The sequence below is a fragment of the Stenella coeruleoalba genome (assembly GCF_951394435.1).
Source record: "Stenella coeruleoalba genome assembly, chromosome: 1".
In the NCBI taxonomy this organism is placed as follows: Eukaryota; Metazoa; Chordata; class Mammalia; order Artiodactyla; family Delphinidae; genus Stenella; species Stenella coeruleoalba.
Window position 1 is genome coordinate 113147183 of NC_137169.1, and position 25064 is coordinate 113172246.

The window sequence follows — 25064 nt, forward strand, 5'->3', positions numbered from 1 at the left end:
ACTAAGAGTTTGCATGCTGTAACTAAGGAGGCCGTGTGTCACAACTAAGGAGCCTGCTTGCTGCAACTAAGACCCGGTGCAACTAAATAAATAAATAAAATATTTTTTTAAAAAAAGATCAAGCTCACTTTATTAAAAAAAAAAACAAAAACCTGCAGAAATGGGGGCAATAGTACCGAACTCATAGGGTTCTTAAGAACACAGCAGCATAATTTACTATTAAGAGTAACATGGTATCAAATATCCCTGCTCCCACGGCTCCTGGTCTCAGGTCAGTGAGATTTAAGGCTAGAAGCAAAGGCTGTTGCCTTCATGTAAGATTAAAAAAAAATAAGAAGAAGAAAGAGAAAAAGAACTAACTATAGATAAAGATGTAGTCCTTTCAGACTTTCAATAATAAAGTAAATACAGTTGTACCTCAGTATCTAAGGGGGAATAATTCCAGGGCTCTTCCACCTGCCACCCCCCGGAAGCTCAAGTCCCTAATATAAAATGGCAAAGTATTTGCATATAACCCCTGACATCCTCCCATACCCTTTAAATCATCTCTACATTACTTATAATACCTAATACAATGTAAATGCTATGTAAATAGTTGCTGGTGCACAGCAAACTCAGTTTTTGCTTTTTGGAACTTCCTGGAATTTTTTTTTTTTTTTTTTTTTTTTGGTACGCGGGCCTCTCACTGTTGTGGCCTCTCCCGTTGTGGAGCACAGGCTCCGGACGCGCAGGCTCAGCGGCCATGGCTCATGGTCCCAGCCGCTCTTCGGCATGTGGTATCTTCCCGGACAGGGGCACGAACCCGTGTCCCCTGCATTGGCAGGCGGACTCTCAACCACTGCGCCACCAGGGAAGCCCTTTTCTGAATATTTCTGATCCAAGGTTGGTTGAGTCCATGGATGCAAAAACCCAGGACACAGAGGGCCGACTGTAACCAACAATCAGGATGGGGAGGATGTAGAACTTCTCAGGACAGTGTAGTTTAAACATTTTCCTATCAATAATCTCTGAGTATTCTTTTATCAATCATACCCATCCAGGGTAGCAGCAGGCCTGCAGAGATCATTTCATTCTCTCCCCTGATTCTGAATCACCTTGCCTCGAAGTTCCCAACGTACTCTGCATCATAACTACTATGGCACTTACTGTACTTACTTGTTAAATTAAAATTACTTGTTTATATGTCTGTCTCTTCCATTAGTCAATAGATAGTGACTGACACACAGTGGATACTAAATGTTCACTGAATGAATAAAGGAATGGATAGAAGGACTTAATAATCCCCTTTTTATTTATTTTTAAAGAATCCCTAGTGAGGGAGAATCCAACATATGCTTCACATGTCTAGCAAAAAGTTATAAAATCCTGATTTTTCTCCCAAACTCAAAAAATATACAGATTAGAAATGAAGAGGCAAAGCTCATAATTTGCCAACAACATGATTTAGAATCAAACAAGCGGTTCTAAAATCTTAGGGAATTAACAAAAAGGCTATGAGAATTATTGACTTTAGCAAGGTAGCAGGATACAGGATAAATACATAAAAATGAATATTCATACATACTGACAAAAAATAACTGAAAATTGATATTTAAAAACTATAATTTAAAATGGCATCCAAAATATGAAATATTTAGGGATAAATTTGACAAAAGATGTGTAAGACCTGTACACTAACAACTACAAAACACTGCTGAGAGAAATTAAAGACCTAAATGGAGAAATATACAACGTCCAGAGATCGGAAGACTGAATATTGTTAAGATGCCAATCCTCTCCAAACTGATCTATGGATTCAACACAATCTCAACTGTAACCCCAAAGAGGCATTTTTGTAAAAACTGACAAACTGATTTTAAAATCTACATGAAAATGAAAAGGACCTAAAATAACCAAAATAGTTCTGAAAACAAAAGAACACTAGAGGGAATTCCCTGGTGGTCCAGTGGTTAGGACTCCGCGCTCTCACTGCTGAGGGTCAGGGTTTGATCGCTGGTCAGGGAACTAAAATCCCACAAGCTGTCACAAGCCGTGTGGCGCGACCAAAACAACAACAACAACAACAACAATGCTAGAAAACTTGTATCATCTGATATCAAGACTTATTATAAAATGACAATAACCAAACCAGTGTTAACTGACAGATTAAGGGAACAAAGCAGAGTCCAGGCCACACACATATGATCAACTGATTTTCAGCAGAGGTGCCAATGCAACTCAATGAGGAAAGAATACTCTTTTCAATAAATAGTGCTAGAACAACTAGATATCCGTAAGCCAAAAGAGATAATAACCTCAATTCTTATCTCATACCCTATACAAAAAATAACTAAAAATAAAGCACAGATCTAACGTAACACCCAGAATCATAAAACTTCTAGAAGATCTTACTTTGAATTTGGCAAAGATTTACTTAATCAATACAAAGAGTATAAACTATAAAAGAAAAAATTGATATAGTGGCTTTCATCAAAATTAAGAGCTTTTGGTCTTCAAAGACACTGTATTTTGCTGCATGCAAATGTGAAACAAGTTTTAAAAGATATTGTTACAAAAACGAAAAAGCATGTCACTGGGAGAAAATAGTTGCAAAAACATATCTGACAAAGAAATTGTATCTAGAATACACGAAGAACTCTTACAATTTAATAACTGAGTTAATACTGAGCAATTATGCCCACTTAAAAAATGGACAAAAGAGCTGAACAAACACTTCACCAAAGAGGACATAAGCATGGCAAACAGGCACATAAAAAATGTTCAGCGTCATTAGTCATGAGGGATATGCAAATTAAAACCACAATAAGATATATTACTACATACACACTAATATGGTTAAAATTAAAAAGACTGACCATACCAAGTGTTGGCCAAGATGTAGAACAACTGGAACTTTCATACATTGTCTAGGGGGAATGTAAAATTGTAAAACCATTTTGGAAAATAATTTGGCGATTTCTTATGATGCTAAGCATATACGTACCATATAACCCAGCCAATCCTCTCCTAGGGTTTACACAAGAAGAAGGAAAACATGTGTCCGCACAAAGCCTTGTACATAAACGTTCATAGCAGTTTTATTTGTGGTGGCCCAAACGTCCATCAACAGGAGACTGGATACATAGATTATCCATAAAATGAAATAAAACTCAGCAATAAAAAAATACACTACTGATACATACAACAACATGGATTAACCTCAAATAATTGTGCTGAGTGAAAGAAGTCAGGCAAGAAAAAAGGACATAGAGTATAATTCCATTTATATAAAGTTACAGAAGATGTGAACTAATCTACAGTGATAGAAAAGAAATCCCTGAGGATAGTTTCCTGGGGATGGGAAAGAAGAGAAGAGAGAGCACGAGATTACAAAGGGGCATAAGGAAACTTTTGGGAGTGATGGGTATGTTTCTTGTCTTAATTGTGGGGATAGTGCCACAGATGTACACAATGTCAAAATGCATCAAATTATATACTGTAAATGTATACATTGATTGTAGATCAAATATACCAGAATAGAACTATTAAAAGGAAAAAAAAACGCATTAAGGGAAAAAAAAATTCTGAGTCCACACTGGAAACTAAACATTGCCCTTTTCAATTACAGAGATGCAGGCAGTCTCTATTAACTGGTAACACAAGTGTGTCCCAAGACATTCTGTTCATTATTCCGGGTCACAGTGCTGCTAGACCGTAAAATGAGGCAATGGCTTCTGGATTTAAAACAGGAGAATATCGCAATACGTACATACACACTTGCATTCTATCTCTTTACACACACAAATGATTAATCAATTGGTGCACAGGCAAGTCCTAAATACCCACATTAATGGAGAGGCAGCACAAGTATTCAGCAAAAACGTATAATACAAAAAGCATTTTCATTTGCCTTTGTAATCGAACACGTGGTCTTGTTTTTCAGAAGATATATCTAGGGATGTTGGGCTTTGACTAACGTTAAAATAAATTCTTTTCCCCCCCTATTTTTTACTAGAGCAGGAGCTAAGGAGTTCAGAGGCGGCAAGGATAAATTACAATGCTGACATGGATAAAGCAATTGAATTAAAAGCATTCACACATATCCACCAATGTTATATACTTACAGGGAAATGTCTGCCCACGTGCTCCCCACTCACTCTCATGAGCTCTCCAGAAGAGCTTTTCTGGGTCTCTAAATGCTTGTACCTCAGTGTGAAAGGTGGCAAAAGCCAAAGATTTAATGCTGAGATTCTGTCAGTAAATTCTCAGCAATTACAGTCTCTGATGAGCCAGTTGCTACTTAGGAAGGAGGGAGAGAGACAGGTGTGATGGGGTACACAATTCAGGTAGAAGAGAGCTGTTCAAGAGGATTTTAGGCCAGCAGAATAAGCTGTTCTTAGATGCTTTCAGGTGGGCACTATAGAGATGCATCCTTCCAGTCCTAAAGCCTTTATTTAGTATTTATTTGGGCATAGCAAATGCTGAGCACTAAAAAAGAGAGAAGAATCACAGATACGTCCTTCCTCTGCAATGTTTCTTATTCACAAAGGAGACAATGACAAGGACACATTTAAAATCAAATTAATAACCATCAAGGATATAAATTTCATTATCATTCAAAATGCATCTCATATTAAGTCTTAATTGTGTGGCCATGTAATGGGAGTTTTCAATCTAAGTAATAATGATAGGATTTCAAAAAAGGAAAACAGCCCAAATAAATGAAAACAACTGTTGGTTATCTATGCTAAAAAGAGGGGCAAAGTAAAGCAGTGGTAAGAAAATTAGACTAAATTCAAGTCTTACTTTCCTATTCTAGTCCTGACACTATGCAGTCACAGGAAAACTGCTTAATTTATGCTTCAGTTTTTCATGGGAACCCTAATCTCACAGTGCTAGTCTAAAGATTAAATAAGACTATATGCACGAAAATTATCATCAAAATGCTAGCATACTGAATCCAGCAACACGTAAAAAGGATTATATACCATGACCAAGTGGAATTTACCCCAGGAATGCAAGGTTGGTTTAGCATAAGACATTTCTCTAAAGAAGATATCCAATGACCAAGAAGCACACGAAAAGATGCTCAACATCATTAGTCATTAAGAAAATGCAAATCAAAACAATGAGATACTACTTTACACCCACTATAATAAAAAAGACAAATAATGACAAGTGTTGGAGAGGATGTGGAGAATTAGAAACCCTCACAGACTGCTGGTGGCAATGTGAAATAGTGCAGCCACCTTTGCAAAACAGTTTGGCAGTTCCTCAAAATGCTAAACACAGGGCCATCCTATGATCCAGTCATCCTCCTATGAGGTATATACCCAGGAGAACTGTAAACAGGGACTCAAACATATACCTGTACACCAATGTTAACAACAGTATTATTCATAAATAACCAAAATGTGAGGCTTCCCTGGTGGCGCAGTGGTTAAGAATCTGCCTGCCAATGCAGGGGACACGGGTTCAAGCCCTGGTCCGGGAAGATCCCACATGGCACGGAGCAACTAAGCCCGTGTGCCACAACTACTGAGCCTGCGCTCTACAGCCTGTGAGCCACAACTACGGAAGCCCGTGCTCTGCAACGAGAGAAGCCACTGCAGTGAGAAGTCCGCGCACCACAACGAAGAGTAACGCTCACTCACTGCAACTAGAGAAAGCCTACATGCAGCAACGAAGACCCAACACAGCCAAATAAGTAAATAGATAAACAAAAGATGGTATATATACACAATGGAATACAGTATTATTCAGCCATAAAAAGGAATAAAACTCTGACACATACTACAACATAGATGAAACCTGAAAATACGCTAAGTGAAATAAACCAGACACAAAAGAACAAATATTGTATGATTCCATTTACATGACATGTCCAGAATAGGCAAATCTATAGAGACAGAAAGTAGATTAGTGGTTGCCCGAGGGTGTGGGGAGAGGGGAATGGAAAGTGACTGCTAATGGGTATAAGGTTTCTTTTTGGGGATGATGAAAATGTCTGGTATTAGATAATGGTGATGGTTCCACACCTTGAGTGTGAATTTTATGGCATGTGGATTATATTTCAATAAATCTGTTACAAAAAAAAGAATATATGTGAGAACACTCAAACTGTAAAACTGCAAAGTAATGCACAAACACAAGGGATTATTATGACGCAAATAAATGGCTGTGGATTGTGAAGTCATGAAGGTTAGATGAAGTAGCAATTAAATCAGCCAATTCACTAACCCTCAAAAATCTTGTCTGCAGGTATGGGAGGTGCCTAGCCTGCTATGTATTTTACATCTAATGTATTTATCTCTTGACTTTAGGGTACATTTATAAACAATTCGCTTTTCACCTCTGACCAATAAAGATATATTAAAGCTAAGATGTATGGGGGAAGGGAACAAAATCCCATAGAGACCCACCCTATTCCTAAGTTTAAGACGTTTGTAGGGGTAAGGGAGAGGGGAGAATGGGGAATGACGGCTAATGAGTAAGGGGTTTCCCTTTGGGGAGACGAAATGTTTTGGAACTAGATAGAGGTGATGGTTGTACAACGCTGTTAGTGTACTTAATGCCACTGACCTGTATATTTTAGACGGTTAATTTTATATTATGTGAATTTTACCTCAATTTTAAAAATAAAAGCACAGTCTGTTGGTTAAGGGGGAAAAAAAGATGTTTGTATCTGTGCCACAGTAAAAACAGTAGTGATTTTTAACTCAGTAATTATGCCCATCATCTCCTGCCTAGATTACTGTAAGAGCTCAATAGTCCTTCCTGCTTTTCTCTTGAACCCCTAGTCTATTCGTAATATCAGAGAAAATCTTTTAAAAGGTGCATCAGATACGTCACTTCTCTGGCATCTTGAGTGACTATTCCTTTATTATTCATTTCATATTTTTTGAACACATATCTCCGGTTAAATATCTGCCTGTAAATATTAAATCCCCATAACCTCTAGCACAATGCTGACATACCAACCTGGGATCAATACACATTTCTTGTTGAAGTCAATTAATTGCCAAGTAAGACTCGAAGGTAAAATCAGGAAGCAGAGGAGATTCCTTATCTCTACCAAGCTGCCAGTAAGCTCCCTGGCTGTGAGCTGTGATGCCTTTATTCCACCCTTGCTGCTTAAGGGTGCTTAGATCTTTTGCAGGTGCCTTCCCAACTAGCCTTTAGGTTCCCTAAAGTCAGGGACCACTAGTCTCCATTATCTTCCCCAAGGCATCTAGAAGAGGGGTAAGCACATAATACAGGGCAGGAGTAGATGCTGATGGAGATGATGGCAGCCAGAATGAGATGCAGGATAAATCTGGTACAGAGGCAAGAAGAACCTCAGATTCCAGAGGGATTCATGCTGCCTGCTTGTTATCTCATCCTTCCCTCCTCACCACCCCTTCTCCATGCCCTCCTGAAGCTGTGGGCTCCTAGCCCTCTGAGTCAGTAATCCTGCCTCAGCCAATTTATTTTCTAATCTTGTAGCTTTCATATAAAAGGCTCTCCATGAGATTGACGGTGACAGACAGGACGGCCCCACAGATGAGCAGGCTCCCCTGTTAATAAACACCAGGGAGGGAAGGCACCCCATTCAGGGGAAAGACGGAGGAGCTAAGTTGTATCAGAAGGGAGGCAATTCCAAAAGCTGGAAAGAGCTATCGAAACAGTGTGTCCTGGGGGAACCCACCTCCAAGGAGGGAGAGGAAGAAACAGAAACTAAGCCAGCTGAAGAGAGATGCCTCCCTCATGCCCTAGGCTCTTCCTCACAAGTATAGAGTGAGGTTAGAGTACAACAATAGATGGAAAGTGCTTTGAGGAATAAAAGCACTGTATAAATGGTTGGTACTGCAAGGATTATTATATTAAGTGGTTCTTTTACTTTGTCTGGTTTGTGTCCTAGTTCTTCCAACAGTACCCTAATAAAACTCCCCAAGCACTGGATCACCGAGACAGGAAATGAAACGAAGCAGACTCTCAGTCAACAGCCCCTGATGACACAAGCATCAATTTGGAGGCAGTGGCAGATCACCAGCAGGGCCAGATGCAGAGAAAGCATCAGTTTTGCATCTGACTTTACTCTCCCTCAACTGAAGACAAGAGAACTTTAACCACTTTGGGAGATTTTTTTTTTCTATCTTCTCTAGCTACCTTCCCATTGCTTTTTTCTATCTTCTCTAGCTACCTTCCTTTTGCTCATTCCATGCTTCCTCGCCTATAAGCACTATTTCTCAGACCCTCCTGCTAGAAAACACACACACACACACACACACACACACACACACACTTTCCCCAATTGGGAGGATCCTTTTCCAAAGTAACCAAGCTCACAGGGCTCCCAAGGAACTCAATCTCTGGTGTAAAGAATAAAAGCGGCAGGGGCGAGACCATGGGAGGAACACACAGCTCCGAGTCCCAGATCACTGTATGGCTGTTACAGAGAAGGTAGGGCTAGAATGGTAGAAGATTTTGTCTGCGTTTACCTCCTTCAGCAAAGACTAGGAGGTGGAAAGCGATTTCTGAGATCAGTCCTGTGGGGCTCCCCGGAGCTCTGGGTGATTAAGAGTGTTAAACAGGGCCCAAACCAGACACCCTCCCCAACCAAGGAGAGGAAGCCCAGGATTTAGAGCCAGGGACCTAGGTTCACTACAGTTGTGATTTCAAGTCTCAACTCCCGTGAGCCTCCGTGTTCTCGTATATAAAGGAGAAAAATAACTGTAATAAGTATATATCAGAATGACTGTTAAAGCACTTTCCAAAAAATAGTAAAGTGCTGGACAAACCCCAGTTGTTATTCCAGATCTTCCCCTATCCACCCTTCTATATACTTATACGGTTGGGTGTAGCGTCATATGAGAGAACAAAAGGGTGTAGGACTTGGGTTTCCCTACAGGGCCAGATGGATTAGAGTTAGCAGTTAGTAAGTCTGAAAAGTTGCAAGAACTTTTAACCAAGAGAGAACCAGTCAACACTTGAACACTCGCCGATTAAAGTTATTGGAAACATCCCAACTGGAGAATTTAGGGCACTAGCGGGCACCACGTAAAGAGGACAGAGCTCAGTTGTAAGTACTACAGGGGTATTACAGATGCCAGAAAAGATAAGCAGATACGACATAAAGATCAACAGGGATTTATGTGGTGAGAGATACAGGAAAAAGGAGAAACCTGAATCAAGTGGTTAATCAGGTAAGACCTCACTAGGAAGTAAGTTTGGAAGTGGTATTTGAAGGACAGGAGGGACAAAAATTAACCATAAAGAAATTAAGTGACTGTGGCAAACTGAATTTTCCAAAAGTAACCACGACAGTATTTCCCATTCTTCATGCCACTCCCCATCAGGAGATGGCGTCCATATCCCTTCCCTAATCCTGGCCAGGCCTTTGTGACTCCCTCCACTAATAAGAGTAGGGCAAAGCTGACACTATGTGATCTCTGAGGCTAGCTCATAAAGGGTGATGCAGCCTCTGCAAATATCACGGGACGCCTGCTCTGGGAGCCTTCAGTCACCCTGTAAGAAGTCTGGCTACCCTCACCCCACCATGTGGAAAGAGAATCTACAGAGATTCCAGAGAGAGGAAAAGAAAGAGACAGAGACAGAGAGACAGAGACAGAGAGACAGAGACAGAGAATCGAGGAGCTCCAGCTGTTTCAGCTCCCAGTTGTGTTGAGTCTTCCCAACACAGGGGCCACAGTGAAGAAGCCTTTGAAGCCCAGGCCAGGTCGGCCCCTATATAACTGCACCTGTTTGAGAGATCCCAATTGGGAACAACTGCTTAGCTCAACCCAGTCAACCCCCAGAATTTTGAGCAAAATAATTAGTATTATGTTAAGCCAATGTTTGGGGTGGTTTGTTACGCAGCAATGGATATTTTGAACAATACTGATCTGTGCAAAGCCTCCATGACCAGGACAGCTAAGTCACACCTAAGGGATGGGGACCTGGCTCATCCAACTACAGACTATAAGATAGGAGGTAGTAATGAGAATAATAATAGCTAGCATATACTGAACTCTTAACTATGTCAGGTATTTTGCTAAGCACCTTACATGCATTACTTTCACTTAACTTTTGCAAGAACCCTATGAGAGAAATACACTTTTTCTCATTTTCTAAAAGGAAAAACTGAGGCTGAGAGGGACGGAGTAACAGGAAACCCAGGTCTATTTGACACAAAAGTCATATTCCTAACAACTAGTCTGTACTGCAACATGGTGAGTAGAACCTTAAAGGAGTGACCGAAGTTCCACAGATTAACATGAGAGTTGGATGGATCTCAGAGATCAAATCCAACTTTCCTATTTTACGACTGATGAAACTGAGAGGCCTAGTGAGGTTAAGTGACTTAGCTTAAAACTGTATCCATTACTCAACAATAAAAAGACAAGTAAACAGGGACTTCCTGGTGGTCCAGTGGTTAAGAATCCGCCTTCCAATGCAGGGGACGCGGGTTCGATCCCTGGTTGGGGAACTAAGATCCCACATGCCGTGGGGCAACTAAGCTGGTGCGCTCTAGAGCCCTCATGCTGCAACCAGAGAAGCCCGAGGGCTGCAGTGAAAGATCCCGCATGCAGCAACGAAGATCCCGTGTGCCACAACTAAGACCTGACGCAGCCAAATAAATAAATAAATATTAAAAAAAGACAAACAAAAAATGGACAAAGGATTTGAATAGACATTTCTCTAAAGAAGACATGCAAATCGCCAATAAGCACATGAAAAGATGCTCAACGTCATTAAGAAAATGCAAATCAAAATCACAATGAGGTACCACTTCATACCCACTAGGATGGCTATAATCAAAAAGACAGACAAAAAAACAAGTATTGGTGAAGATGTGGGAAAACTGGATTCTCACAGTTTGTTGGTGGGAATGTAAAATGGTGCAGCCACTTTGGAAGACAGTTTGGTAGTTCCTTAAAATGCTAAACACAGACATAGCATATGATCCAGCAACTCCTACCCTAGGTATATACCCAAGAGAAATGAAGAGATACATCCACACAAAAACTTGTACACAAATGTTCATAGCAGCATTATGCATCATAGCCGAGCAGTGGAAACAACCCAAACGCCCGTCAACTGATGAATGCATAAACAGAAGGGAGTATATCCATACAATGGAATATTATTTGGCCATAAAAAGGAATAAAGTACTGATATGTGCTACAACATGGATGAACTTGGAAAAATATCATGCTGAGTGAAAGAAGCCAGGCACAAAAGGCCACATATTATATGATTCCATGTATAGGAAATGTCCAGAACAGACAAATCTATAGAGACAGAAAGTACATTCATGGTTGCCTGGGGCTAGTTGCGTGGTGTGGAGAGTGGCTGCTAACCGATAGGAGGTTTAGTTTGGGGTGATGAAAATTTTCCGGAATTAGATAATAGGGATGTTTGCACAATTCTGAATATACTAAAACCCACTGAATTGTACACTCTAAAGTTATGAATTTTATGGTATGTGAATTATATATCATAAAGCTGTTAATTAAAACCTTGTATTCAGGGACCTCCCTGGTGGTCCAGTGGTTACGACTCCGTGCTTCCACTGCAGGGGGTGTGGGTTCCATCCTGGTCAGGGAACTAAGGTCCTGCATGCTGTGCACTGTGGCCAAATAAATATTGTATTCATTCATTTAGTAAAACTTCACTGAGCATCCATTCACTACACAGTCCAGGCACCGCAGCGTACACACAGATAAGGCCCCTGAGTAGTTTAAAGGTGCCACACTGCTTAGGGGAAGAATGCTCAGTCACTTCTGAGATTTTATTCTTCCCAAAGTCACTGAACTTACCCGGCCCCAGAGTGCCACTCTTTCCCCATCATTAACCAACCAGGAGGCAGAGAGGGAGGGAAGTTTCCTTCCTCTTGGACAGTGAATGCAAACCTCAGGTCCTATGGGGAGGCCATGGGCAAGGAAAGCTTATCGGGAAGAGATTAAATACTCAAGAGACTTGATTCCCGATTTACCAATCTCTTTTCCTGGAGGACATCCTTCACCTGTGTCAAGCAAACCTGATGTCTGGCTCCCTCAAAGATTTACACATTTTTACCAGTGAACCTGGCCAGGGGGACAGGAAAATGGAAAGAGCACTAGGCTAGGGCTCCGAAAACACAGATTTTTTTTTTGTTTAATCCCAATCCCATTGTTTACTAGTTTACAGACTTAGGCAAATCATTAAAGCCTCCCTGAGCTTGTTTCCCCACCTCTAATATGGGAATGCAAATACTTGCCTGGACTACCTCAATAAGATAACAGAGCAAAAACACTTTGCAAACTACATATCATACAGCAGAAATACAAAGAAGCGGCGTCATTATGGCACTGTTATCTCGGCCTTATAAACCTTCCATCTTTCTCTCCCTGTCAATTGTGTCCGCCCCTACTTTAAAAGCTGACTTCTTCTCTTGGGTCTAATCTTTCCTTCAATCCTGTCACACATCTCCCCTCCTGCCTGTCCCACAGCAGACTCTGATGTGTGCTAACCTCTGACTTAAGACAACCTAGTTCTACCTGGAAAAAAATGAACTCAAAGGCCTATTGATGGGGACTAAGGGGCTCCATTTTTTTCTCTTCTTTCTGACCAAACTTCATAAAAGAATTGACCAGACTATCACCCTTTCCTCACTGCCTCTTCCCTCTTAAACTCACTGCAAACTGGCTCCTCCCCACGTCCCCCCAAGGCCGTGAAAATCTTCCTAGTTACTAAATCCAGACACTTCTCTATCCTTTCCATCCTTTGCCTCTTGGGAGCACTTGACACTGCTGGCCACTCCCTCCCTTCATTTCTGAGATTCCACACTGCCCTGGCTCCTGTTTTCCTGCCACTCCCCACCAGTCTCTTGTGTGGGATCCTCTTTCTTTGCCTCACCTTTGAATGCAGTGTCCCTCAGGGCTCTGTCCAAGGCCCTCTTCTCACTCTACACCCTGTCCTGGACAGCCTCACACTTCCACCACTCGGTCCAGATGTTGATGACCCACATCCCAGCACGCCCTCCTGGCCTCCAGGCCTGTATAACCAGCTGCCAACCTACCGAACAGCTTCCCTGGGATCTCCCACAGGCGCTTCAAACTCATCATGTCCAAAAGGGACTCCTTACCTCAATCACGCTCTTCCTCCTCAGTTCCCTTTTTCATTGAATAGTACTACCCGCCAGCCCAAGCCAAGGAAAAGGCTGTCAGCCTTGCCCCCGCCTTCTCGCCCTCCCCGTCCCATAACCAACTACTTAGTCTTCTAATCCTTCATTTTTCTCCATCTCCACTGTCACTTCCCTAGTAGAGGCCACCCTCACCTCCTGCCCAGATTACCACAATGGGCTCCTAATTTGTCCTCCCTCTCTATTCTTCTGTTCTTTCAATTTAAATGTCCACACTGCAGTCGGGTGATCTTGTTTTTCTAAAAGCCTATCTTACCATGTCACTCCCTACTTGTATTGCAATGGTGCTTCACTGCTCTCAGGATAAAGTCCAAAACTCCTAATAGGGAGGATTACATGATTCCCAGGCTCTAGCTCCTGTACGCTCCTGTTTCATTTAATTAATTGTTCCAAGGTCTCGCTATAGACCATAGCTACTTTCAGCTCCCGCGACACCATGTCCTTCCTTTTCTTCTGTCTTCAGTACATGCTGTTCCCTCTGCCTGGACTTTCCTTCGCTCAAGCCTGGCTCTCATTTTCTGGCCTCAATTAAAGGTCACTTCCTCCAGGAAAGTTTCTTTATCGTCCCTCCCATTTGCTTCAACTGATATCACAGAAGAGTTCAGGGTGGTATCATACAACTCCTGCTTGCCCGCCGGCTCCCCACACAAAACCACAGGCTCGGGCTTCCCTGGTGGCGCAGTGGTTGAGAGTCCGCCTGCTGATGCAGGGGACACGGGTTCGTGCCCCGGTCTGGGAAGATCCCACATGCCGCGGAGCGGCTGGGCCCATGAGCCATGGCCGCTGGGTCTGCGTGTCCGGAGCCTGTGCTCCGCAATGGGAGAGGCCACAACAGTGAGAGGCCCACGTACTGCTAAATAAAAACAACAACAAAAACAAAAAAAACACCACAGGCTCCCAGAGGGCAGGGTAAGCAACTTATTCACGTTGAATCCTAGTGGCTTGAGGGGCACCAGCCAGTGAAGACTTGTTAAATGGACCAATCCCCTTATTTGAGGGATAGCATGAGTATTCCTAAACCTCAGACCCTATTCCTGTGAACCCACTGAAGCCCAAGTGGTTTTCTGCCCCCATCCCTAGGGCTCGGAGAAAAGGGTCTGCGGTTCTAGTCTCATACAAGGTCCCATTCACAAAGCTATTTACTACACTCTCTCCAGCCACCTCCCCCCAGAACAACAGTGGCCTTTCTCTGCAGCAGCAGTCTCTTGGAAGGAAGCTTCTGAGGGCTGTGCTCTGGGAAATGAATGGGGCCAGCCTGGGGCAGGCAGGACAATGGCAGGGCGGGCCCTGTGCCCCGTCAGACCCCTGCAGGGAACAGCAGCCCGGAAACCAGGCCGCCAATGGGGAAATCCCCCCGAGAGCTGGGAGAAGCTGAAGGCAAGCAACCGCAACAAGGCTGCTCTGTCCCAAGAAGAAATACCAAGTGCCCAAGACCTAGCACCCAGTAAGAACAAGGGGAATTCTTGGTCTCCCTTCCTAGCAGCAATGTTTAGAGTTGCTTTCTTGAAATCCCTTGGGTAGGCATGGAGGAAATGTCAAGAATGAACTACAGTTCAAGTCAGGTAACTGAGGGAGGAGTATACCTCGTATAGAGAGAACTCTACTGAGTACGAGAAGACAATCTAGAAAAATGAAGAGACATCGCTTTTGAACCCTGAGAAACAGGATAAGACACAATAACCAACATAAAACATGCAAAGACTGGAAGAGCACCAACATTTATTTATAATAGTCGACCACGTGCTAGGGATTCTGCTAGATCTTTTATATAAAGTATTTTATACCAACATACGAAAGATAATGAGTCCAATTGCTATATGTATGTGCAAAAGGAATGTTGAATAATATAAATATACTATAGAGTTTGATGATATTAACCAGAAAAGGTCACCCTGAAGGAATTAAGACTAGCCGGAGTTGGGGAGAGAAAGAGAACACTCATATAAATATGTGGAAAGAGTGATGTGGGCCTGGGAAACAGGCTAGCCTACCTGAAGCGGGATGGTAGGGGACAGTAATAAGACCTACAATTAGTGAGATGTGGGCTGAACTGAAGCAAGAAGGCATGGATCCCAAGCTGGGGAGTTCGAGCTGGAAAGGAAAGACACTGTGCAAAGAAGGTTTCCAGTGAAAAAGGATCGACTTAGGACGAGATCTTCCGCACCTTATTTTTAACTAGTACCGTCCTGTGTTTGCTCAATGTGTTCCCAGAGCCATGCCTGTCAGTCCTCAGTTTAGAATCAGCACAGGTCTCAGCACCCAAGCACAGGTCTTCTCGCGGCAGCTGAGGAGAGTTCAGGCCAATCTGGGGTCCTTGCCAAACCAAATGCCTCAACAACACTCACCAAATGTTTGGCACTACAAAATTCACAAAATGCTTTTACACAAATCGTCCTGATCACACAGCTAGTTAGCGGAAAAGCTGGGACTCACACAAAGCTCTTCTCACTTCAAGTCCTATACTCTCTATAATCATGCTACTAGGATGGTTTCTGCAGAGATATCCCTTGAGCCCTGGAGTTTGGTCTGCAGTGGGGGAGTGGGGTATGATTAATTAATCAGGATATCAAATATATGCTAATCTCCTCAAATCATGACCCCATTTCCTAAGGGAGCTCTCGGAACTCACTGCCTCTCTCCCTCTCTTTAGAAGACTGCACTGAAGACCTCTAAATCTATTTGGTAGAAACAGCCTAACCTAAGGCCCTCAGCAAGATAAGTATCATTCGATATGCTATGTTCAGTGAATTGCTGGGTACCAATGGGAGGCAGAATGACTTTTAATGATGGTCTTAATCTCTCAAGCAATAGCCAGTCTCCAAAACTTGGGAACCAAATCTGATTCAGCCTTAACATACATATCCTGTTGGTTTTCCTTCCAAAATGTCTTTCAAATCCTACCCTTCTTTGTTCTCACATTATCTTTTGTTCTCTTCCCACCTACATAATAATATTAGAATTCTTTCCTTAAACATTCCTTTTATCACCATATATTACACAAACCTTGCTGGTTCCCTTTCTCCTACCACATCCAGTCTGAATACCTTTATCCCCCCCACGCTCCCACCATACTCACCTTGACAGCCTAATTTCTCTGCTCTACAAAGACCAATACTCTTACCATCCTGAGACCACCCAATGCTTGGTTCTGCCCCAGAACCTTTGCTTATGTTGTTCCCCTGGTCTGAAACAGCTTCCTCCCTTTCTTCAACCTAAATAATTTCTAACCACCCCTCCCCTGGCTTTTCTCACTAGCGCCAACTTTCTACTTGTCTCTAAATGTACCTTTTTGGTCTACATCAAGATTCAGTAATGATGTACTACCTTTTTATTGTTTTGTGTTGCTTCATTAATTACATTTCCCAACAAGAATGTAAGCTCCACATTCTTGCAAATTATCTGTCAGAACACTAAGAACTGAGCTGTGCATGGAGCTATTTGATAAATATCTGCCGTCCAACCGACTGATTGCAAGTGCCACAGATCATAGGTCATCATCTGGAAGGTTGTGAGACTGGTCCCGTTCCCTCTGTGATTTGATGCCAGTCCACGACTGGTGACTATAGATCCCATTGCACCATTTTATGGTAGCTTTAAACACTGGAGGACAAAGTGCTGGAAATCAGGCCTCTGAAATCACTTCACCCTAACTTTTCAAAGCTCCCTTCTCACACATTCACGTCTTAGTTTGCTATTCTTTAGAATGAGGAGAATCCTGAAGAAGTCAATGAGGACGACAGAGGGATACCAGTGACTTTAGGGCCTATGTTGAAATCAGAAGTAAAAGACAGGAAGATGGACTTAAATTGTAGCAAAGGAGGAAATTCCCTGGTGGTCCAGTGGTTAGGACTCGGCGCTTTCACTGGGCTGGATTCAATCCCTGGTCGTGGTCGGGGAACTAAGATCCCGCAAGCCACACAGTGGAGCCAAAAAAAAAAAAAAATTGTAGCAAAGGAAAAATTGGGATTCAAAAGAATTTACAACTGTTCAACTCATGGAACCACAAGAGATCACTGAAAATGGGAGCCCCTCAACCTTCTGGACCAGCTCAGGAGATGCCCTATTTGGAGTCAAGAGGAAAGGGAAGAGGAGGATCCCCTAAGACTTAAGACTTCTGTGATTTTCCCCTCAAATCTGTCCAATTGTTTTAGGACCATAAATCTGGGTGTTCTTCCAGGCCTTGAAAATGTCTTCCAAATCCTACTCCAATTTTATTGGGGGCCACAGGTTTCCCCGCCTCTCCCCACACTTCCACATCACTGTGCTTCTTCCACTTTCCCCTCCCATTTCATCAGACAGCTCTGTTCCCTGGTTTTTTCAAACTTTCGTTTTCACTGGTTTTCAGGAAGGCAGATAGGATTCCTGAAAAAAAAGTCCTGGCTCACTGAAAGAAAGGGCACAGGCATTATGTTTTCAGAGGCTCAAAGAACGTAACAGCTAGAAGGAATCAAATCTGAGAAGTTGGCTACCCTAATTCACTCATCTATTTACTTGGATGCTGGGGGTCTTCTATCAGGGCTCCAAACCTCTTTTCATAGGGGATCTAACACAACTTTTCATAAAGTAATGATTACTTTTTTCTTTTGAGACCACAATCTGCAACTTCTGTAGTCCTGCTTCCCTCCATGGGGCAAAGGAGTGACCCTGGATGCCACTAGCAGGTCTATGCTTGGGTCTTTTCCCAATACGGTGATTGAGGAAAGAAGAATGCACAGTCCATGGGGAAAAGGGTTTCCAAACCACATGACAAATCTTGAAATTAAGTTTTAAAAATAATAAACCAATAAAATGGATTTTTAAAGGCAGTGCCACTATGAAGATGTGAAGCAAATTCAGTCAGTATAGATTAAAACCATTCCTCTTACGTTTTATGGAACTTCAGCATTCAGCCCTTTCACATACATCAGATTCCCAGATCTTTAAAGCAGTATCACTGCTATCCAAAAGACACTATCCAAAAGTTTCCAAACTCTATTCCACGAAGGTTGCGAGCTTCCAGAACTCTTTTGTCTTTATACCAATTTGGGAATTAGCCATGTGACCTTCACAGAATCTTTTTTATTTCTGATGAACTCATTGTCATTTAACTTGTCACATTTTTTGTCTACCCTCCTAAACAGAACAAAAGGGACTCTGACTATTTAAAAAAAAAAAAAAGCTAAATCAATTTGTTCATCAAAGGGTGCTCTTTCAGAAATGTTTTTGAGTATGTGAAGGTAAGCTCAGCCTTTTCCTGCTCATAATGGTGATTAATCACCGAATGTTTCATCTGCAAATCCACTGCCATCTCTCATCTCACGCCTGGAGAGCACAAGGGTACATTCTGGAGAAGACTCAGCATTTCAGGGGACTTACTCTTTGTAGTTCTGGATCCCTGTCACTGTTCTGGGAGGCGAACCTCAAAACTAGGCAGAAACTCAGCTGAATGTCTGGGGGTTTCTTGTTCCCAGGGCTCAGTAAGAACCTGAAGTGCAAAGGGGGAGCCTGAGGTGGGACGAACCTCCCCCCACCTCCTTCTCAGACAAGCCCAGTCTCCTCAGCCTAGGCTACCAGCTTTTCTTCTCTACAAACATCCACTCAGCCTGAAGGCTCTTTCCCCCTTCCTCTGCCTTTTTCTCCCTCCTCCTCCATACACTTCATGAAAGATTTTGCCTCTTCTTAAAAAAAAAAAAAAAAAAGGCTACAGGCTAGGGAAAAGTTACATTCAATCTCAGATCCCTGATAAGGAACAGTTGCTGGCTCTGGGTTTATTCTGAATTAGGCAAGTCATATGCTTCTAAAACAAGGAACAGCCAGAGATCATAAAACAAATCCTTTCTATCCCCATCTAAGGAAGCCAAGGTAGCTCAAGCCTCTCCCATTCATCAAAATTCCTGGGAAGGAGATTCAATAACCTTCCCCTTCTCATATTCTAGTATCATCACCCAACCCTGACCACTAGAAAAGTATGCCTTCTTTCTAACTTCATGCACTTCTGCAACAAAAATGCCTGTTCGCTCTGGTTAAATTCTTCAAAACAATGGAAAGATCTTTCAGTCACTCTTAATTTGTTTTGGGCCAGTTCAGAAAGTAGTGCATGATGTTAAATCAAATCCATGAGTTTACCATCTAAAAGTTAATAGAGTTTGGTTTAGAAAGCAATTTGAAATATATCATCTAATTTGATTTGTTTTTAATGTTGTTTTTTTAAAAATATATTTTATTTATTTATTTGGCTGCATCAGGTCTTAGTTGCGGCACTCGGGATCTTTTGTTGTGGCGTGCGGGCTTTTCTCTCTAGTTGTGGCACATGAGCTCCAGAGCGCACAGCCTCAGTAGTTGTGATGCTCGGGCTCTCTAGCTGTGGCACGCTGGCTTCAGAGCATGTGGGCTCAGTAGCCGTGGCACACAGGCTTACTTGCCCCTCGGCATGCGGGATCTTAGTTCCCCCACCAAGGATCTAAACCTGTGTCCCCTGCATTAGAAAGCAGATTCTTAACCACTGGACCACCAGGGAAGTCCCTATCTAATTTGATTTGCTCCTTTCAATAGCACCGTGAGAAAGACACAATAAGTGTTACAATCCTCAAATGACAAGCTATGTGAAAATGTTTGTGAACCGGAAAGCATTTCATATAAATGAGCTACTGCCTTACATATGAGGAAACCAAAGGAGGCATGTGATTTGCCCAAGATCACACAGTTAAGGGGAATGCCAGGGCTCAAACCAAGAACTCTCAGCTTAAATCTAGTACTTCTCCATTTGCTTTGGTCCTCACATAAGCTAACTACCTCTGAACAGAGAAAAGCTGTTTTATGGATGCAAACTCCTAACCCATCTGGCCATCTCAAAAACATTTGCCATGGAGAACTAGGCAAATGGATATAGATGGCTTAGCAAAACTCATTACCATTCCTATAAAAATACGTCAGTATTATTACCTCTGCTTGCACTATCAAACACACATTAACAGGCAATAAATTGTCCATGGACAAAAACTGAAAAGGACATGAACAGCTACAATTTAGCCCATCTTTCGCTAACAACTGATTAACACTGTAAGATCAAGATGAGCTGCAAATACTTCATGTTTCTTTGGACCCAGAAGTCACTTCCCAAGAGAGGATTAAAGACTCTGCTGGATAAATATTCCACAGCCTTCTATTCTTCGAGCCACAATCTCTCTCCATAGACATGGTCCTCCATGCTTATGTCCTAGAAAACACGCATCACCTAGGAAGCCTTCTCTAATTGACCTTACTTTGACTACACTTGAAATTAACACTTGAATGTTGAAAAATCTGAAACGGATGAATTTATACAGGCTGACATGTTCACTCAATCCAATATTCGTTTGTCAAATATTTAGTGAGCACTCACCCCATGCAAGGCACTAAGCCAGGCGTGCAGGCTATAACTGAGCAAACAAAACAGTTCCTACCTTTACAGAGCTTATAGTCCAGTGTTGCTTTTATGTGGTCTTCAGGAGTCTTAAACCTTTCCTAGTTCCTCAAGTAGATTGCACGATCTTTGTAAGCAAGAACTGCATACTTAAATTTTTTGAAACACTGAGCACAGCACCTTACACTACGCTCTCTAAACAGCAAATTGATAAACTAAAAGAGAATCCCTGACTCTATAATCTGAAATCCCTCCACTCAATCTCTCCAGTATGGTGTAAAATTGTGTAAAACTGTAAATTATTTAAAATCCACAGGGTCTTGAATCTGAGATGTCAAAATAGCCCATAGAATGAACCTACTGCTAAAGGGGTACGATCCAATACAACTGGAGATACCGTGAAGGGGACCCAAGTCCCAGAACTGATCCTTTAATGGGGAAGAGAATTGGGGTAGTGGTAGAGGTGAGGAACACTCTCACCCTGCGAAGCTCCATTATCCCAAGTGCAAGGGGGTTCTGAAAAGCATCTTACCCTACTGCCAGAAAGAATAAAACGGGGCCCCCGCCCCTATTCCACAGGACCAGTATGCAAACCTACTTAGACAGGGTGGGGCAAGAGAAAGAGCCTCGGGTTCAGAATCAGAAGACCTGCGACTGAGTCCAGATTCTGCCAATAGTCAGGGAAGGTGGCACTGGGCTAGCCAGGTATCCCCTGTGAGCCTCAATCACCCCTTCTGTAAAATGAGAAGAATAACCTCTGATTTGTCTGCCTCACGGAAATATTGGGAGGCTCAAATGAGATACATTCCTATGAAAGCACTCAGAAAAACCATGCTATACAAATCCTGAGAGACTGTGAGGGTATGCAAACTCCCAGAGGAGCATCTTACACTATAGCCCAGGAACCTTCATTGCCTTTTTCTTGTACCCCCAACACCTGGGTTTCCATCTGCTTACATCTCTGAATTCAGAGAAACAGTTCACCCCCAAATCTCAAAAAGGCAAGTGCGCTAATTCCCGAATTCCAAGAGGATGAAGAGAAGGGCAGCCATGTAACCATTTCAACTTCTTGCCTTGACACACGCTTCAGTTCTCCCTTTACAAGAGTCAAACTAGAGAGAAGCCAACAAAAAGGGGAAGGGATGGTGGTTCAAGCAGCCACATATACTATCTGTCCTTTGTGGCTATCTGCCTTCTCTCCACTGCCAAGTCAGGTCCCCATCTGGGGACTGCTGAACTAATCTAAACGGGACTCTGAGGCAATACAGAGATTAGTGTTTGGGAGAGAGAGATTGTATCATTTTAGGCCACATTCCACAGCCCAAAAGAAATTATCAGCATGGATTATCAGAGGTTAACTGGACAGGGAGAAAACAATTGTTCCCTTGCAAATATTCTTCCCTATCTCTCCAATATATTTCTTTTTTTCCAGGCCCAGTCCTTCCATTTGCTTGTTCAGTCCTCCAACCAACCATCCATCCAGCACCCACAAAACTACCCTAAAGACTCTCAAGGAGAAAAGGTTGAGCAGGAGAGGAAGGGAAAAGGCAGACACCTTACAAAGTTGTAAACTGTAGTGTTACCGGTGATGGGGCGACTGGGCAGACTCTTGGGGGAGGTGGGTGGGGGAGGGCATCCTGTGCTCCGACTCTAAGGGCCAGTGCCTCTGCCCATCAGGCCTAAGAGCCTAAAGCAACTCCTTCGGGCTCTAGGCAGAGGGAAGGCCTATTTTGCAGAGTCAAGCTTATTAAAAACGGCTTGGAAGATTTAACCTAGGGCATCAGCTGTTTGGCAGATTTCAATTAAACCCCAAGCTTGGAGAGGAAGAAATTCTAGTGCTGACCTATGCATTTTGGGGGCCATTATCAACCACCGGTAAAAATCCAGACCTGTATGGGTGCAAAGGCTGTTTCTGTCCCATCATTCAGGCCAAGAACATCCTCCTCATTCTAGAAATGGGATCCACCCCATCACCAAGCCCCACCATTCCACAACAACCAGCCGGTGGAGGCCCACGCCCCTGCCAGGGCCCTTCCCCCAGCAGCTCCGACACCTAAAGCCGGTCCCAATCACCCTTGGGGTCTCACGTGACCAGGCCTGTGCCCGCCTCCCACCCTTAGGCTGGCAAGTTAGGGACTCAAATTCAGCCTCTGGCCTGGCAAAAGTCAAAGGCGGCTGGAAAGCATTTCCCCCTCTTTCCCCACTTCTGGCGTCACTGCCTACTGTTTATACTTAAAAAACACTGAATCAGGAGATATGTTTTGAACATGGACACACACAGAGGGAACATAAACACACATGCCCGGAGAGCCCCCAGAGACCCCACCAATTCCCACAGCCCAACAGAGACCCTTCTTTTGAAACCCTTTATCAAAATGCAACACTTTCCCTCCCAGTCCTTCCTTAAGTAAGTGTTGAAAAACCACATTATTAGCAAACTTACCTGTCTATACTCTGGGGTAACCTCACACTCATGGTTTCTCAGTGTCTCCACAGTTCCAGAATCCTGTAGTTTTGATGTCTTGATCAGGACTGAATCGCTTGCAATTTTTAAGAAAGGTGAGAGGATGGCCTCCCAACTTGAAGACAGAATCCTTTTTCTTCCGCTCAGGACCCTGGTAACTGAAGCTCCATTCTACTTCTACCAGTTAACATGGTCTCCTTTCTTAGCCCCCTTTTCCCCTCCCCCCCCTTAAAAAAAAAAACCAGAAAAAACCCGAAAGAAGAAGAGAAAAAACTATGACCTTCTTAGAAACCAAAAACCCAACCACAAATCTCTTCAAGGTTAGCGCTCTGGGCTTAAAAAAAAAAAAAAAATCACAGAAAGAATGTGCCTTCAAAATATCAATCTTAACTGCAAAATATAGATAAAAACCATCCTTTTAATCTAGTTTTCCTAGCTGTCCTTCTATTGGCAAGACAGCCTCAAGCTCCAAAGGGGGAAAAAATAATGCTCTGGTCTCCAATGCTTAAAACGACAACAAATATACTGAGGGACCAAAAAAAAAAAAAAAAAAAAAAAATCCAAATTGACACCTGGAAAAAATCTTCCAGCTGATTTGCACAGTAAAAAAATAAATAAAACCATACACTAGTATGTACACAACAGCACTCCTTCCAAGTCCAGTGCAACCCTGGGAACCAAAATTATGAATTTCCTTAAAAAAAAAGCTTTTATATGAAAGGTTTTGAAATTCTTAAATGAGCCAATCGCACCAAAAAAAAAAAAAAATCAAAGAACACCTGAAATGCAATGCTTTTTACCTTTAAAATGGTAGCAATACCACAAACCAGAGAAAAATCTCTGAAAATATTCTCTCCTTTTCTTTTTCCTTTAAACTTGCAGGTTTCTCCACCTACCCCAGCCTGACTCCCAGCCTAGGTTCGGCCTTTTTCTGAAAGACAATTTCCTGAGTTAGTTCTGTTTTGCTCCTCCACATCCAGGATCCGAAATTTTCTCTTGCCTCAGCCTCCATGAAACGGAGATTTCGCTTCTTCCCGTTCCCCCTGTTCTCCCTCTCGCCTGGCCAGAAAAACTGCTCCCTTATTATTAATAGTTTAGATTATTATTGTGGATTTGAGTTCGAGGTGGGATATTCCTCCACACCAGCCTCCCGGACAATCCGATCGCCTGGCTTCTCTCGCTCGGCCTCTCTTTTTCCTCCCTTTCCGCCCCTCGCCTAATCTCGCAGGCAGAAGCCCACCGCGCCTGGCGCAGGACCGCGGGCGGCCTCCGGCTCCCGGCCCCGCTCGCCCGCTCGCCCCACGCCCGACCGCCGCGCTCCGGTCTCGACGGCCGCGGGACTCCGGGCTCGGGCGCAGGCAGGGAAGGCGGCGGCGGCGGCAGGCCGGCACGGGCAGGCGTCCGGCTCCCGGCGTCGCGGCCGCGCTCGCCTCCTTCCGGGCCCCTTCCCCCCCGGCTCGCCGCTCGCTCGGGCGCAGGCCCGGCCGGCCGCCCCCTCCCCGCGCTGCCCTCCCTCCTCCTTCCCCGCGAGCCTTTCTCCTTCCCTCGCTCCGGCGGGGGCGGGGCCGCAGGCTCCTCCTCCCAGCGCTGCCCGCCGGCCTTTCCCCTCACGCCGCGGCTAGGGGCGGGGGCGGGAAGCCGACCGCCCTTCCCTTCCCTGAGTGTTGAGGCCGCGGCTCCCGCCCCCCGGCACCTCTCTAGGTCTCCGTGTGCGCTCTACCCCGACGCGACCCCTCGCCGCCGGTTCTCGGCGGGTCCCCTCCGCGGCCCCACAGTCGCTGGCCCTGCCCCTCGGTGCGGCCTAGCCGATCCCGAGCTTAGCCGGATCCCTGGCTTTTCCCGGCCTGGCTCGCCGGCGACCCCGGCCCGGACCCCGCGAGTCACACGGCACCGCCTCCGCCGCCGTCACCACCCCGGCCGCCTTCTCGCTGCTTTCCCTTGGGTGCTTTTCCCCCTTTTACTGCCCTGAGCTCAAGACCTGACCTTTGTTTCTTCCCCCTCTTCCCACCCTGCTGCGGTGCCCGGCGCTCCTAGGCCCCCTCCCCACGTGGACTGGTTTTTGCGTTCACCATCGT

At 43.8% G+C, this 25064-nt stretch overlaps 1 protein-coding gene across 7 annotated transcripts in view; it reads right to left on the reverse strand.

The window, feature by feature from the left end:
- ARHGEF11 (Rho guanine nucleotide exchange factor 11) overlaps positions 1 to 24545 on the reverse strand; it is a 113023-nt gene extending 88478 nt beyond the window's left edge. For 4 of the 7 annotated variants that reach the window (XM_079913711.1, XM_079913709.1, XM_079913707.1 and 1 more), the window contains exon 1: positions 22969 to 24543. In XM_079913711.1, coding sequence (XP_079769837.1) covers positions 22969 to 23000 — 32 coding nt within the window. In that variant the 5' untranslated portion in view covers positions 23001 to 24543. Of the gene's footprint in view, positions 1 to 22968 lie in introns of all 7 variants that reach the window. The other 3 variants (XM_079913710.1, XM_079913706.1, XM_079913712.1) reach the window with 2 other exon arrangements.
- Between the last annotated feature and the right edge of the window lie 519 nt (positions 24546 to 25064).